Source organism: Prionailurus viverrinus, chromosome B2, assembly GCF_022837055.1.
Source record: "Prionailurus viverrinus isolate Anna chromosome B2, UM_Priviv_1.0, whole genome shotgun sequence".
NCBI lineage: Eukaryota > Metazoa > Chordata > Mammalia > Carnivora > Felidae > Prionailurus > Prionailurus viverrinus.
Window position 1 is genome coordinate 120,171,177 of NC_062565.1, and position 14,092 is coordinate 120,185,268.

The 14,092-nt window shown below is 39.9% G+C and overlaps 1 protein-coding gene and 1 pseudogene across 1 annotated transcript; one reads left to right on the plus strand and one right to left on the minus strand.

Annotated features, from left to right (window-relative positions):
* The first annotated feature begins 3,515 nt into the window (after positions 1 to 3,515).
* On the plus strand, positions 3,516 to 6,997 carry LOC125166507 (trace amine-associated receptor 6-like; annotated as a pseudogene).
* A 4,635-nt stretch (positions 6,998 to 11,632) lies between these two features.
* Positions 11,633 to 12,646, minus strand: TAAR5 (trace amine associated receptor 5). The gene has a single exon (XM_047857898.1). It carries the CDS (start codon positions 12,644 to 12,646, stop codon positions 11,633 to 11,635), a length of 1,014 nt encoding a protein of 337 aa, XP_047713854.1.
* Positions 12,647 to 14,092: the final 1,446 nt, after the last annotated feature.

Sequence of the window (14,092 nt, forward strand, 5' to 3'; positions counted from 1 at the left end):
TTTCAAAACTCTGCACAGCTTTGAACACCCCAATGATCATTTTAGATTTTATCCTATGACTAGTGCAGGCAGGTAAAGAAAGCAAATTATGAGCAGGTGAAGATCTCAACTACCACAGAAGGCAATTTTCTTGATTTTTCTGTAACTTATCTTTACCTCTCTTAAAAACCCCCATGTCATGGAATGCAGTAGACTTAAGTTCAGTCAATTTGGGTTTCCCACTCTCTTCTCCCAGAGTAGGTATGTAGTCTGCCTCATTTCCACACGAATCGATTAGGATTGTGTCTGTAGGTGTCTTCTAGGATGAAATGGCCATCTATTTCCAAATGGAAAAATGGATGTACACAAACCCGAAACTCTGCATAATGTGCTTAACAATAGCCGCCTCTAGACTACGAATCCGATGTCTCTTACGCGTGTTCCAGACCACCCACGTGTGGCACAGTGAGGGGCATGCTGCTTTAGCTTTTTCAGATTTCACAGCCACTGTACCCTCATCAATCTTTCCTCTATCTCCAAGAAAAATGCCACTTTTGTTGAAATTGAGATATTAATTCTTAGTTATCTGCCTTCAAGGCCTTCCTTTTCGGCGTCCTCAGCTAAGACTTGGAGATTTGAGTTATGTCAGAGTAGTCTGTCATTTTCTCTCTAGTTTTCCTTCCCTCCTTCCATCATCTCTCCCCTCCCCTCAGCCTCTGCTAATTACTTTCAGGATATTGAAAACATGCTGAAGTTCTCTTTCAACTCTGTCTCGTCATAGCAATCAGGTATTTCTCAGCCTACTATAACTGCAGAGCACCTACCTAACATCTTTGTATGAATATTCTTACATTTCGGATAATAGCTCATTATCAAATTGTTATGGCTTTTAACAATCTGTTTTACAGAAATCCTTCCTAAAACATTACAGAAATGCTGGAAAAACCCACAAGTATCTTCGTGAATCACAGGGCACAGATTCAGGTATGCAAAACATGCTACCGTATTGTTAAAGCAACTATCACTATAACAGTAGCGAACAGCTTTTGAACACTTGCTATATCTAAGTGTTTTATACGTATTAAATCAATAAATCGTCACAGCAAGAAGAACACATGAAGTCATCGTGACTATTTTACTGAAACATTACAAGTTAATCACTTGCCCAGGGTAAACGTCTAGTAAATGGTGAGCTGGGGATTTGCATCCAAGCAATTTAGCTCCAGATTTTGTGTTCTCTATGCTCTACAATTATAAATTTACCTCATTTCTGGGCCAAGCTCCCTAACCTCCAGGTGATAGAAACTTCCTCTCTGTCATCTGGGTTTTCCCTACCTTCCCTACTGTGTCAGTCACCCATCAACAGTGATTCTGTGGATTAGAGATCTGATCTGGGTGACCATCTACCTACAATGATGTCCAGTAAGATGTCCTTCCTGGTCTCTGGACTTTGGTCTTCTTCTGTCACAGAGTAGTCATTCCTCATATCTGACAGCAAGGCTCCTTTAATTCTTACTTTTATTGGCCAGTTCCAGTGCCTTTCTCAGAAGAATTCCCGTACGCTTGTGGCATCACAGGCAGTCAAACATTTGGTGGGGTTTCGAGGACCTGTCATGACTCCATGGCACCCTCAGGGGCTCAGGAATTTTTACTGTCCTTGTACCATGCAGAGCAGTGGGGTGCTCTGTGGTGCTGTCTCAAGCTGTATGCTCAGACAGCCTATGTAGCCATTTCTGCCCCGTGAGTTCTGCACAAGGAAGGAGAATGAGTTTCCCTTGCACTTGGATCTTTTCCCCTTAAACCTACCTATGTTAGTTTCCTGTGGTTACTGTAACAAATTACCACCGCCCCTGATGGTTTAACACAGCACAAATTTATTCTCTTAGAATTCTGGAGGGCAGAAACATGGAATCAGTTGTACTGAACCAAAACCAATGTGCCTACATAGCCTCACGCCCTCTGGAGGGTGTGGGGAAGAATCCATCCTGGCCTCTTCCGGCTTCTGCTGGCTGCTGGCACTCCTTTGCTTCTGGCCCCAACACTCCAATCTCTACCTGTGTGGTCACACTGCCTTCTTGGTGTGTGTCAGCTCCCTGTGCTTCTTTCTTATAAGGACACTTGAGATAGCATTTAGGGCCCTCCCAGTTAATCCAGGATGATTCCTCCACGTCAAGATTTTTAATTTAGTCACATCTGCAAAAATATTTTTTTCCAAACAGGATTAACAGTGGTAGGTTCCAAGTATTAGGATATGGATCTCTTTCAAGGGGCTATTATTCAACCAACTGCACTGGCATGTCAATTTTTGCCCTTTCTCAACCCTCTCCCAGAGAGGGAGAGATGGGGCGCTCCTCTCAGAGATCCCCACTACTTTCTCCCTTATTTTGGCCATCCAATTATCTTTCCTACTCTTATTCAGGAATACAGGGAAATTTTGATAGTGTGCATAACTTCCTCAAATCTAGTGACTATCAGCTCTTTCTTTTCTGAATAGGGCTTTGGCTTTTAAGGTTAAAGTGCTTGGAAAAAAAAAATCTGTCTTGCTCATTTCAACTAAATCAATTAGAGCACAATAGATGTTCCAAAGAGTTTTTTCCAAGTTTATCTTTTCTAAACTTTATTATATGGAAATTTTAAGTTTATGTTAAATCTTCCAAATTTTTCCATTTGAAACTATGAAAGTATTCAGTATTTTTTCTAAATTTTTATGGTTTTGAATTAAAAAAATTTTTTTTAATGTTTATTTTTGAGACAGAGAGAGAGAGACAGAATACGAGGTGGGGAGGGGCAGAGAGAGAAAGAGACACAGAATCTGAAGCAGGTTCCAGGCTCTGAGCTGTCAGCACAGAGCCCAACACGGGGCTCAAACCCACAAGCTGTGAGATCATGACCTGAGCTAAAGTTGAATGCTTAACCAACTGAGCCACCCAGGCACCCCTATGGTTTTGTATTTTATACTCAGATCTGTCCCAGGGGAACATCTATCTATTTAGATACAGATATAGATATAGATATAGATATAGATATAGATATATAGATATAGATATTCAAGTGTTTGTAGAGGAAGGATATAACTTTTTTCCTCCAAGGTAAATGTCCAAACATAATTTGTTGAATATATCATCTTCTATAAATATATGACATTGTAAGTTTGCATTATAACCAACAGCGACAATATTTATAATACATTATGAAAGGCAACTATTCCCACATGAGGTTGAACAAGTGAAGTGAAATAAACATGTTGGAAAGATAGTTATTGTTATAAATACATCATTTTGTCAATTTCACAATGGAGAGATGTCCTAAGGAGAATGTCCCTTAAACATCAAATCTCAGGCTTGAGTCAGATCTGAACTGGATGTCTGATTCCCTTGATTTTGGAAGAGCATTGGCGAACAAGAGGAACTCAACTCCTCGCTAGAGCATGAAACAGAGGGAGCTGAGGAGATTTAAGACAAGAACTCCAGCAAAAGAAAATGTTGGAATGAAAGTTGGTCGAAAAACACAAGAGTCTAGGGGAAGGCCAAGAGGACATGACATTAATAGAAAAGAGGAAGAAGAACATGAGCATTGAAAGTAACAGGGAAGTAACCGTGAAAGGTGAAAATACCAAGAAATCACACCCCCAGAAGGCTGGGAAGTGGAAAAGTGACAGGACAAGAAGTGGTCAGAATCAGCAGTAGGAAGTAGGTCTGTTCACCACGTCAGTAAATCTCTCTGTGGCAGATGCTTGGAAAAGCTCACTTTAATCAATGTTTGGTTAAATCTGAGGAAGACTTTTTTCAAATTTGATGTCATATTCACACACCGTATCCCATGTCATAAAACACGGAAAATTCCCAACATCTCACAAATACCTCAATTTTAAGTTTAGGCTGATCTTGAAAACACATTTGTGGTGGAGAAGCTACCCTGTAGTTCCTGAGCAGTTAGGTTGTTTGACTTCTCTCCAAATCTCAGGGTAAATAAAACCAAAGATTTGGTCCTGAAGTTTGAAATCCAGGCCTAAAAGTTTGTTACCAATTTGAACGAGTCTTCTCCTATTTTATTATAATCATTGATGCATTTGAGTTTAAGTCAACTATCTTAGTACTTTTCTTCATTCTTCACATTTTGTCTTTGTTCTTTTATCATTTTGGACTCATTTTAAATTACTTTTTTTAGGGGCGCCTGGGTGGAGCAGTCGGTTAAGCGTCCGACTTCAGCCAGGTCACGATCTCGCGGTCCGGGAGTTCGAGCCCCGCGTCGGGCTCTGGGCTGATGGCTCAGAGCCTGGAGCCTGTTTCCGATTCTGTGTCTCCCTCTCTCTCTGCCCCTCCCCCGTTCATGCTCTGTCTCTCTCTGTCCCAAATAAATAAATAAACGTTGAAAAAAAAATTTTTTTAAATAAATTACTTTTTTTATTATTCACTCTTTCTCCTATGAAATTATAAATTGGACTAACATATTATTCTGTTGGAGTCCTGGAGTTTTAATATGTATCCCTGATTAATTAAATTCTTCAATAAGTTAATAATTTTGCCAATTCAGGGCAATGCAAAAGCTTGCCAGGAATTTCAATATACATTTTAACTCCGTTTGTCTTGGCCATTTTTTTTTCTTTTTTTTTTCTTTTTTTTTTTTTTTTTTAAATTTTTTTTTCAACGTTTTTTATTTATTTTTGGGACAGAGAGAAACAGAGCACGAACGGGGGAGGGGCAGAGAGAGAGGGAGACACAGCATGGGAAACAGGCTCCAGGCTCTGAGCCATCAGCCCAGAGCCTGACGTGGGGCTCGAACTCACGGACGGCGAGATCGTGACCTGGCTGAAGTCGGACGCTTAACCGACTGCGCCACCCAGGCGCCCCGTGTCTTGGCCATTTTATTGCTACCGCGGTCATTTATTTTAATTCTGCGTATAATTTAAGTCAAAAAGACATTTATTTTTACTTTTAGCATTCATTTTATTTTCTGATATTGACACTCTGTGGCACACTTCGTTACTTCCCACACTACAGTGTTTCCTCTGGGATTGGTTTTTTTCTGCCTTGAAAACTCCTTTAGCTTCTTCCTTTTGTGTGGGTATGCTGGCAATGGAGATTCTTGGGTTTTGTTTATCTAAAAATATTTTTATTTTGCATTCAATTTTGAAAGGTGTTTACGCTAATTTCAGAATCCAAGGTTGTCAGTTATTTGTTATAAAGGCTTTAATGATCAGGGCACCTGGGTGCGTAAGTCGGTTAAGGGTCCAACTCTTGATTTAGGCTCAGGTCATGATCTCAGGGTTCGGTTCCTGAGACGGAGCCCAGCGTTGGGCTCTGTGCTGACAGCGTGGAGCCTGCTTGGGATTCTCTCCCTCTCCCTCTCTCTCTGCCCCTCTCCCTCTCATGCACACACACACACACACACACACACACATACACACACACACACACACACACACACACTCAAATTAATAAAGAAAACATGAAAAATAAAAGAAAAACATTCCTAAAAATCACTGTCGAAAATAACCTACCAAGTTTACACACCTTATGCTATAGGGATTCCATGCAGGGATTTTCCCGTTGATGGCATTTATTTATCTGGAAGGACTACATGTCCTAGTAAAGCAATGTTGAGATAAGGATAAGAAGAGGTGATCCTTCAGTCCCAGAGTTACATACCGTATCAATGACTGTTGCAAAGAGAAATGCTAAAGGTAGAAAATAAAGATATTTATGACTAAAAGGAAACGTTATCAAATTAAGGCAACCAAATGTTTTTTAATTGACATCAACCCCTCAGTAATCTTTTATTATGTAATTTTAATTTTATTATAGAAATCAAAAGATTTACCATAAAAACGGGAGATTGAAAAATATAATAAACATCCTATCTGATCATTCCTTTAGACATCCTTGTGGATTTTTTCCCAGATGTGTTGAGAAGTAAAATCCCACTTCCTCTGTGAAAATCAAGAAACACAGAATTCTCCACATGTAAACAGCGGCATCGGGAGCAGCACCTGTCCTCACCTGCAGCCCAGAGCTCTGCTACCAGATCATGACTCTGACCAGATCCTGCGTGAAAGCCCCCTACTCGCCCGGACCCCGGCTCATTCTCTACACACTGTTCAGCTTGGGGGCTGTGCTGGCTGTTTTTGGAAACCCTCTGGTGGTGATTTCAATCCTGCATTTCAAGCAGCTGCACTCGCCAACCAATTTTCTCATCGCCTCTCTGGCCTGTGCTGACTTTCTGGTGGGGGTGACTGTCATGCCCTTCAGCATGGTCAGGTCTGTGGAGGGCTGCTGGTACTTTGGGCGGAGTTTCTGTACCTTCCACACGTGCTGTGATGTGGCATTTTGTTATTGTTCTGTCTTCCACTTGTGCTTCATCTCCATCGACAGGTACATCGCTGTTACTGAGCCTCTGGTCTATCCTACCAAGTTCACGGTGTCTGTGTCAGGGGCATGCATCGGCATCTCCTGGATCCTGCGTCTTGTATACAGTGGTGCCGTGTTCTTCACAGGTGCTTATGATGATGGGCTGGAGGAAATATCTAGTGCCCTCAACTGTGTAGGAGGTTGTCAGACCGTTGTAAATCAAAACTGGGTGTTGATAGGTTTTCTATCTTGCTTCATACCTATTCATAATAACTCTTTATAGCAATATTTTTCTTATGGGTAGACAACTGGATAAAAAGGTTGAAGATACTGGGGGCAAAATAGAATTTTCATCAGCTAGTTGATTTATATCCAGAGTGGCCAAGAGAGAGTGAAAAGCAATGAAAACCCTGGGTATCACTGTGGTAGCATTTATGATTTCATGGTCACCGTATAGTATTGACTCACTGATTGATTCTTTTATAGGCCTCATAACCCCTCCCAAAACTTATGAGATTTGCTATTGGTGCGCTTGTTATAACTCAGACATGAACCCTTTGATTTATGTTTTATTTTACCCATGGTTTCGGAAAGCCATAAAAGTTGTTGTGAATGGTTGACTTTTCAAGGACAGTTCAGCTACCGTGAATTTGCTCTCTGAACAAACGTAAACAATTGGACTGGGAAGTTAAAGAAATCTTTACAATTTCTAAATGAAACGAGTTTTAAAAATCAACTAAGGCTATTAATGAGGAGAAAACAAATTACTCTTCAAATGTAATAGGGTAAATGTATTTATGAGTAAAAGGAAATTTTTTTTCCACTCGTTAAAATGTGAACTTCCATGTCACTTCTCCAAAAGCATGTACTTTATTAATAAGTGTTGAATTTTTATTTGCTAACTACCTCAGAGCTCAGCATATCCCACTTTCTAAAAAGACTTTTCTCCCTCATTCCTTTCAGTTCACTGACTCTTCCCTTTGTTCTGATATGTCATCTACAAACATCTTCATTCTTTGATTCACTTTCCTCTTTTCTAAAAAGCTTTTTAACTCTAGCAACCAGTCAAAACTTTCACCTGTGAATTGCATCCCAAGATTCTTGCTTTCTTTTGGTTTGCTTCATTTCCGGAGGGAGCCTTCTGGGGAGCAGTTACATGTCTTGGGCTTAATGTCTGAGGAGAGAGATCTGAAATATTTATCTATAAATTGTGTGTAGACTAACACAGCCACTGTGTCTGATTTAGAATTAGTGGAGATCTCTTGGGGGTTGGGGGGCATTTGCAAGCATAGATATCGTTTTGACCAAGCTGTTGTGATGGCCAAACAGATTACTGTCATCTTGTGTAATTATTTCCTCCCCCAATGTAGGAAGCAGAAGCCACTGTACTTCCGGAAACAATGATAGGATGATTATTTCTCTGCTCTTCTCGCTACTGCTGTTACAACTCAGAACTGTGTAAATGGTTGGTATGGATAGGACTCTATGCTATGCTCTTCTGTTTAAACACATTGAACATTACTTTCCCATTCAGGGTAATTCTTTTTTGAAAGCAGTCTTTAGTTCTTTCTTTTCTGTAACAAAACTTAATTTCAACAGAAAATTTGCTAGTTTTAGGAGGTAAGTGAAATATACATCAATAAAGACATTCACATATTCACCTTGTTTTTCATTTTTGACATATGAACCACATGCCCACATTGTACCAAATCAGTGCTAGATTATGTAGAAATGGTAATACCAGCTTACCTTTATGTTTCAGAATCTGTGACTCTGGCAAGAAGCAATGTTGTTAACTGTGAAAATTTTAAAAGGATAAACACTAGTTCAACTAGATCAAGATTAACATCGATAGTGACAAGTCATGTTGATAGCAGTGTGCCCTTGTCATGATGTGATGAGAATGCCATGTTATTTCAATGTTTTTTCCCCCAAAAAACCTATTACCTCAGTGGAATCATGAGAAAAATCATTACACAAACCCTCATAGAGGACTATCCTACAAAGTGCCTGACTAGTGCTCCTCAAAACTGTCAAGGTCATAAAAAATAAGGGATAAAAGAAACTGTCAAGGTCTAGAGGAGCCTAAGGAGACATAACAACTAAATGTAATGTAGTGTCCTAAAGGGGAACTAGAACAGAGGAAGGACATAAGGAAAACCTAAGGCAATCTGAATCATGTATGGACTTCTTACTGATACATTAATAATAATATATCAATGTTGGTTCATTAATTGTAAGAAATTTATGATACTAATCTAAATTGTTAATAATAGGAGAAATGGGGTGTAGGGTATAGAAACTCTCTGTACTATCTTTGCAGCTTTCCTGTAAATTTAAAATATTCTAAAATAAAATGTTTATTTTTAAAGTACAGGGCACACAGTTATGTGAGGACAGTGAGGATTGATCCTTATACTACTGATTCATTGATCCATTTCACAAATACCTTCGAAAACTTAGCATTCTGGGTTCTGGTTCAGAGCTTTAGGAATACAAAACAAAAACCTTAGACTATCTTATAGAAAAAAATGGTATATCAACAATTTTTATGGTTTGGAATGCATGGAAGTTTAAATGATAAAAGATGTGTTTGAGAAGCAGGAAAGAAAGGAGAACTTGGCTTCTCCAAGGAAGATCAGGGAGGCTTATTAAAGAAGTGGCACTTAAGCTGGGCCTTATGAGATTCAGAGATTTTGCAGGAGGGAAAGGATGGAAACGGATTTTCAGGCTGAAGGAATGGCATGACCAAAGAAACTGAGAAAGTGCACAGGGTATTCGGGAAATACGGAGATAAAGCAGCTAAACAACTACCAAGGGAGTCGTCACCCTTTTGACCTCCCTGAGGTTGGCATTCAAGCCCCTCCACCTCTTCCTCTCCCTCCATCTTCCCAGGCATCCCCCACTTCAATTTGGAGGCATTCTTACCTCCACTGCTCTGCTCAGGTTTTGACTCCTCTGATTCTCATTGTCTTCTGAGCCAACATTTCCCAAATGAGGTTTTATCAGACAGTCATCCTACGAAATGCTCCAGGGGAAAGAAATTCCTGCATCCCCAACATTTTGGAATTGCTGCATACAATAGCCTGCTCTTGGAGAATAACACTAGACATGACAAAGTAAAGACTCCGAGAAGTCCTGTTTCAACAAAAACCTGTTTAACATCATTTAAATATGCACATAAAAATTATTTATGCAGAGTTCCACCTTGTGATATAGCAGAGCGTCCTTCTAGGACAGACAGTGCCATACTCAGTGGATTGTGAAGAGGTGTGGATTTATCTCTAAGAAGAGGAAAATGTGTTTTTAAAAATTTTTTTTAATTTATTTTTGAGAGAAAGAGAGAAAGACAGAGAGACAGAGAGAGAGAGAGAGAGAGAGAGAGAGAAAGACAAGAGTATGAGCGGGGGAGGGACAGAGAGAGAGGGAGACACAGAATCTGAAACAGGTTCCAGGCTCTGAGCTATCAGCACAGAGCCTGACATGGGGCTCGACCTCATGAACTGCAAGGTTATGACCTGAGCTGAAGTCGGACACTTAACCAACTGAGCCACCCAGGTGCCCTGAAAATGTGTTTTTTAAAGTAATGACTGATTTATACTTTGCAATTTTTATTTATTCCTATATCTAAGGCACAGTGTTCCTTGATATCTCAAAATTGCATATATTAGAATAAATTGTAATTTATAATTCTTTTTAAATTTAATTATGTAATAATACCAAAAAGTTAATTGGAAAAGAAAGAATAATTACTTTGAAAGAAAAAAGAAGCATTAAAAAATACATCGAAAAATATGTTTATAATAAATAATTTTTTTGAGAGAGAAAGAGAGAGCATGAGTGGGGGAGAGGGGCAGAAGGAGAGAGAGAGAGAGAGAGAGAGAGAGAGAGAGGATCTTAAACAGGCTCCACGCTTAGCATGAAGTCTGACTGGAGACTCCACATGACCTTAGATGAAATCAAGAGTCAGATACTCGATCGACTGAGCAACCCAAGTGTCCCTACAATAAATAATTTTTTAATTAAGAAAAACAATAAAGTCAATAAAAGTTATCTCTCTAGCCAGAAAGGAAGGAAGGAAGGAAAGGAAATGAATTCATTTCAGTTAACTTCCATGACAAAATAAAACATTACTTTTTTATTTATGGAGATTGATTGATTTATGTTCATATATATATTACATCTATCTATGTATATAGATACATACATACAATATATTCATATATATATTACATCTATCTATATGTTTGTACTTTGGAGACCTCAAATTAACTTACAAATAAGTTTTCCAAATCAGCAATTATTAATTTGAAAAATAGTAAGAAATGTGGGAGTTATTAGAGACCTGTAGGAAAAGATTTAGGAAGAGAAAAGAGGCAAAATGTACATAGAAGATGTCAATACCTTTACTAGTAATAGGTCCTAAGAAACACTCGGTTCAGTGTTGAACAAGCATGTGGCTTAAGTACTTGTATTTCCAAAGAAAATCATATACTGGTGTCCCTGGAAAGATAGTAGATCTAACTTAGGTAATTTTTTTTTAAAAGGAAAAATATTACAATGGCCAGATGTGGATCATTATCACTTTACAAACATTTCACCATTTCCAAGTTTTAATAATTAAAGAAAAGCGAGAAAATATTCCTTCAAGAATACATTTACTCAGTGATCATTGAAATGGGCGAACATAGTTTACAATCCTGTTTAGGGAGATAGGGATTCTAAAGAGGACATTTTGAAAAAGAAACACTCCCAACGCTTGACTACAATTATGAAAAGTGATGTCAAACAGGGTTTTCCAAAGTTAAATTATTATACAATATTTGAGCTTCAGGTTACCTGAACAAACAGTACAAAACCCTAATTTTCCAGCTGCAACTCTGAGATGGGGAGAAATTCAAAGGTTGTCAAAATAGTCTCACCCAAGCACTGCCAGGAGGCAGAACCAGTATGAGAACTCAGAAATCTCCACCTCACGCTCTTTTCTCTCCACCTCTGTATCTCAGTCTCAAGGAAGTGATAACAGCCAAATAATTTCACAGAAGTTTAACACAGCCAATAAATACTTGGTTGATTTCATTCCCTCCTTTTCTACAGAAAAATTAAATAAAGAGAGTGCTACATTCTACTACAGAAACATTGAATTAAGAGAGTACTATATTTCTTTTCGAATTAAGAGGTTGTTTTTTCTCCTCCACTTAAACCATGGTGCCCTAAAAGCATGCCCACGAACTCATGACACCGCCCCTGCCACAGAGCACTCATCTTTCCTGCAGGGACCTACCCCTCGCCTGCATTCAAAGAAGTCACTCTTGGTACAAGTCAATAGTGGGTGTCCGAGGTGAGAAGATCTCTCGACTCAGGCAGAGTTTCAGTGCCTTTCTGAACCACCGGTAGGAGAAGACATAGATGATAGGGTTGCAGGCCGAGTTGAAGTAAGCAAACCAAATAAAGATGTCAAAGACCAGTGGCGGTGTGACGAAGTTAAGGAGGCTGTCAACCAGCGTGTCAATGGTGAAGGGAAGCCAGCACAAGAGGTATATGCCCACGGCAATGCCGAGGGTCTTGGCAGCTTTTCTTTCACGTTTGGCAGCCCCAGCCAGGTTTTTGCTCAAGGTGTTGATCTGCTGAGCCTGCCTGATGGCAACCACAAAAATCTTCACGTACAAGCTGATCATGATGAGGCAGGGGAAGAAGAACATAGGAAAATTTAACCAGCCCCAAAACTTATTGAAGAGCAGTTGGCAACTGCCCACACAAGGCATCTCTTCCAGCCACTGACTGAGCGCATTCTCTACCACATCTGTGTAGAGGAAGAAGGCAGTGTAGGCTGCTGGAATCCCCCACCCTGCCAGGATGTACCTGATGGCCACCCTGACTGTGAACTTGGAGGGATAGATCAAGGGCTCACAGATGGCACAGTGGCGGTCTATGGAAATGAAACAGAGGTGGAAGATGGAGGTGAGGCAGAAGAGGGTATCCAGATAGGTATGCAGGCGGCAGAGGAAGTCTCCAAGGAACCAGCAGCTCTCCACTGAGCGAATGGTACTGAGAGGCAGCACTAACAGACCCAGAAACATGTCAGCCAGGGCCAAGGAAAGCAGCAAGAAGTTAGTGGGGGTGTGAAGCACTTTGAAGTAGGACACTGCAAACACCACAAACAAATTTCCTAGGACCGTAATCAACATGCCTACTGCACCGGCCAGGTAGATGGCCAACCGGATGCCCAGAGGATGGACTGTCCTGGGGCAAGATCCATTCACCTGGTAGCAGAATGCTGTGGGGTGTTCTTCAGCACCTTGGTTGAGGACAGCACTCATTTATGGTTCCTACTCTTCCTTTCTCTCTGGGAACTGGCCACCTGTACCACCCAAAAAACAAACAAACAAAAAAACAACCCCCCCCCAAAAACCACAAAACAAAACAAACAAACAAACAAACAAACAAAACAAAACAAGAAGATGTGGAGGAGAAACTGAAGGGCATTTTGTAACCTAGTACAATTTACTTAAGTACTGAAGCAAATACTGTCCAAAAATCAGTATAATGTGAGATTTAAGGTCTCATAAGAGTCACTTCTCTGCTAGCGCTGGTTTCTCTAACTGGGCACTTTTGAAATTAGTGTAGACTGTATCTTTAAGGGAAAAGAAGTAGAACGTAAGCTAACTGTTCCCTCAGAGACAAAGCAGCCTATGTCACGGTAGGTACTATACAATTATTGAGAGGCCGTCTCTTCCATTTTGATAAGTTGACCTATTGCCAAACAGAAAGTGAGATTTCAAGTTATCAGTCTGAAACAAGGAAGAATTAAGTCTTTGTAATAAATCCTTGCTTGGGGAAAGAATAACATCTGGCTCCTCTTTTCAAGAATTAAATAAAGCAACAGTAAAATCAACAGATTGAGCTGTTTAATTACATGCCAACCAAGAAAATAATTCAAAACACAAATAATTAAAAAAGTAGAGAATCACCAACTTCAGTTTTGCATGCGGCACAATTCCTAAAGAGAACACACATTGTTCATACATCCTGGAAGAACTATCTGTTGTGAAAAAGGATTTTTCTATCTTAACACCGGTCTGCAATTTTAAACAAGTTCCAGTAAATTGAATTCAAGGTTTCTGAACTACTTACAGGAGTAGGAATCAGGATCACTTCATCAGAAGTCCTTCTTGTAGCAGGTGAACACAGGTATGTAGAATTCTCTTCCATCAGCAAAGACGACAGATGTGCAATCAGTTAATGATTTTATACTCCAAATAGAAACTAGTCCTCAGGGTGGTATGCCATGCAAATGAGTGTTGGAAGTGCTCCAAGGGACCTAGTTTGCACTATTCACAAGTTTCAGTAGTTTGAAGCTTCTTCTCAGCACGAGATCATTTATCTTGCCAATTAATTAGAGATGAAAACTGAAGACACCAGTTTTATGTATCCTTTTGTTTAATTTTGTTTTTAGTGAGTTCTGTATATCCTTTCTGCTTTATTTTTTATTAAAATTTTTTTTTAATTTATTCATTTTTGAGAGGCAAAGCGAGACAGAGCATGAGTGGGGGAGGAGCAGAGAGAGAGGGAGACACAGAATCCGAAGCAGGCTCGAGGCTACTGTCAGCACAGAGCCCAATGTGGGGCCCAGACCCATAGACCACGAGATCATGACCTGAGCCACCCAGGCACCCCACTTGCTTTAGAATTATTCGTGCACAGGGTGTCTCTGTGGCTCAGTTGGTTAAGGGTCTGACTTTGTCTCAGTTCATGATCTCACGGTT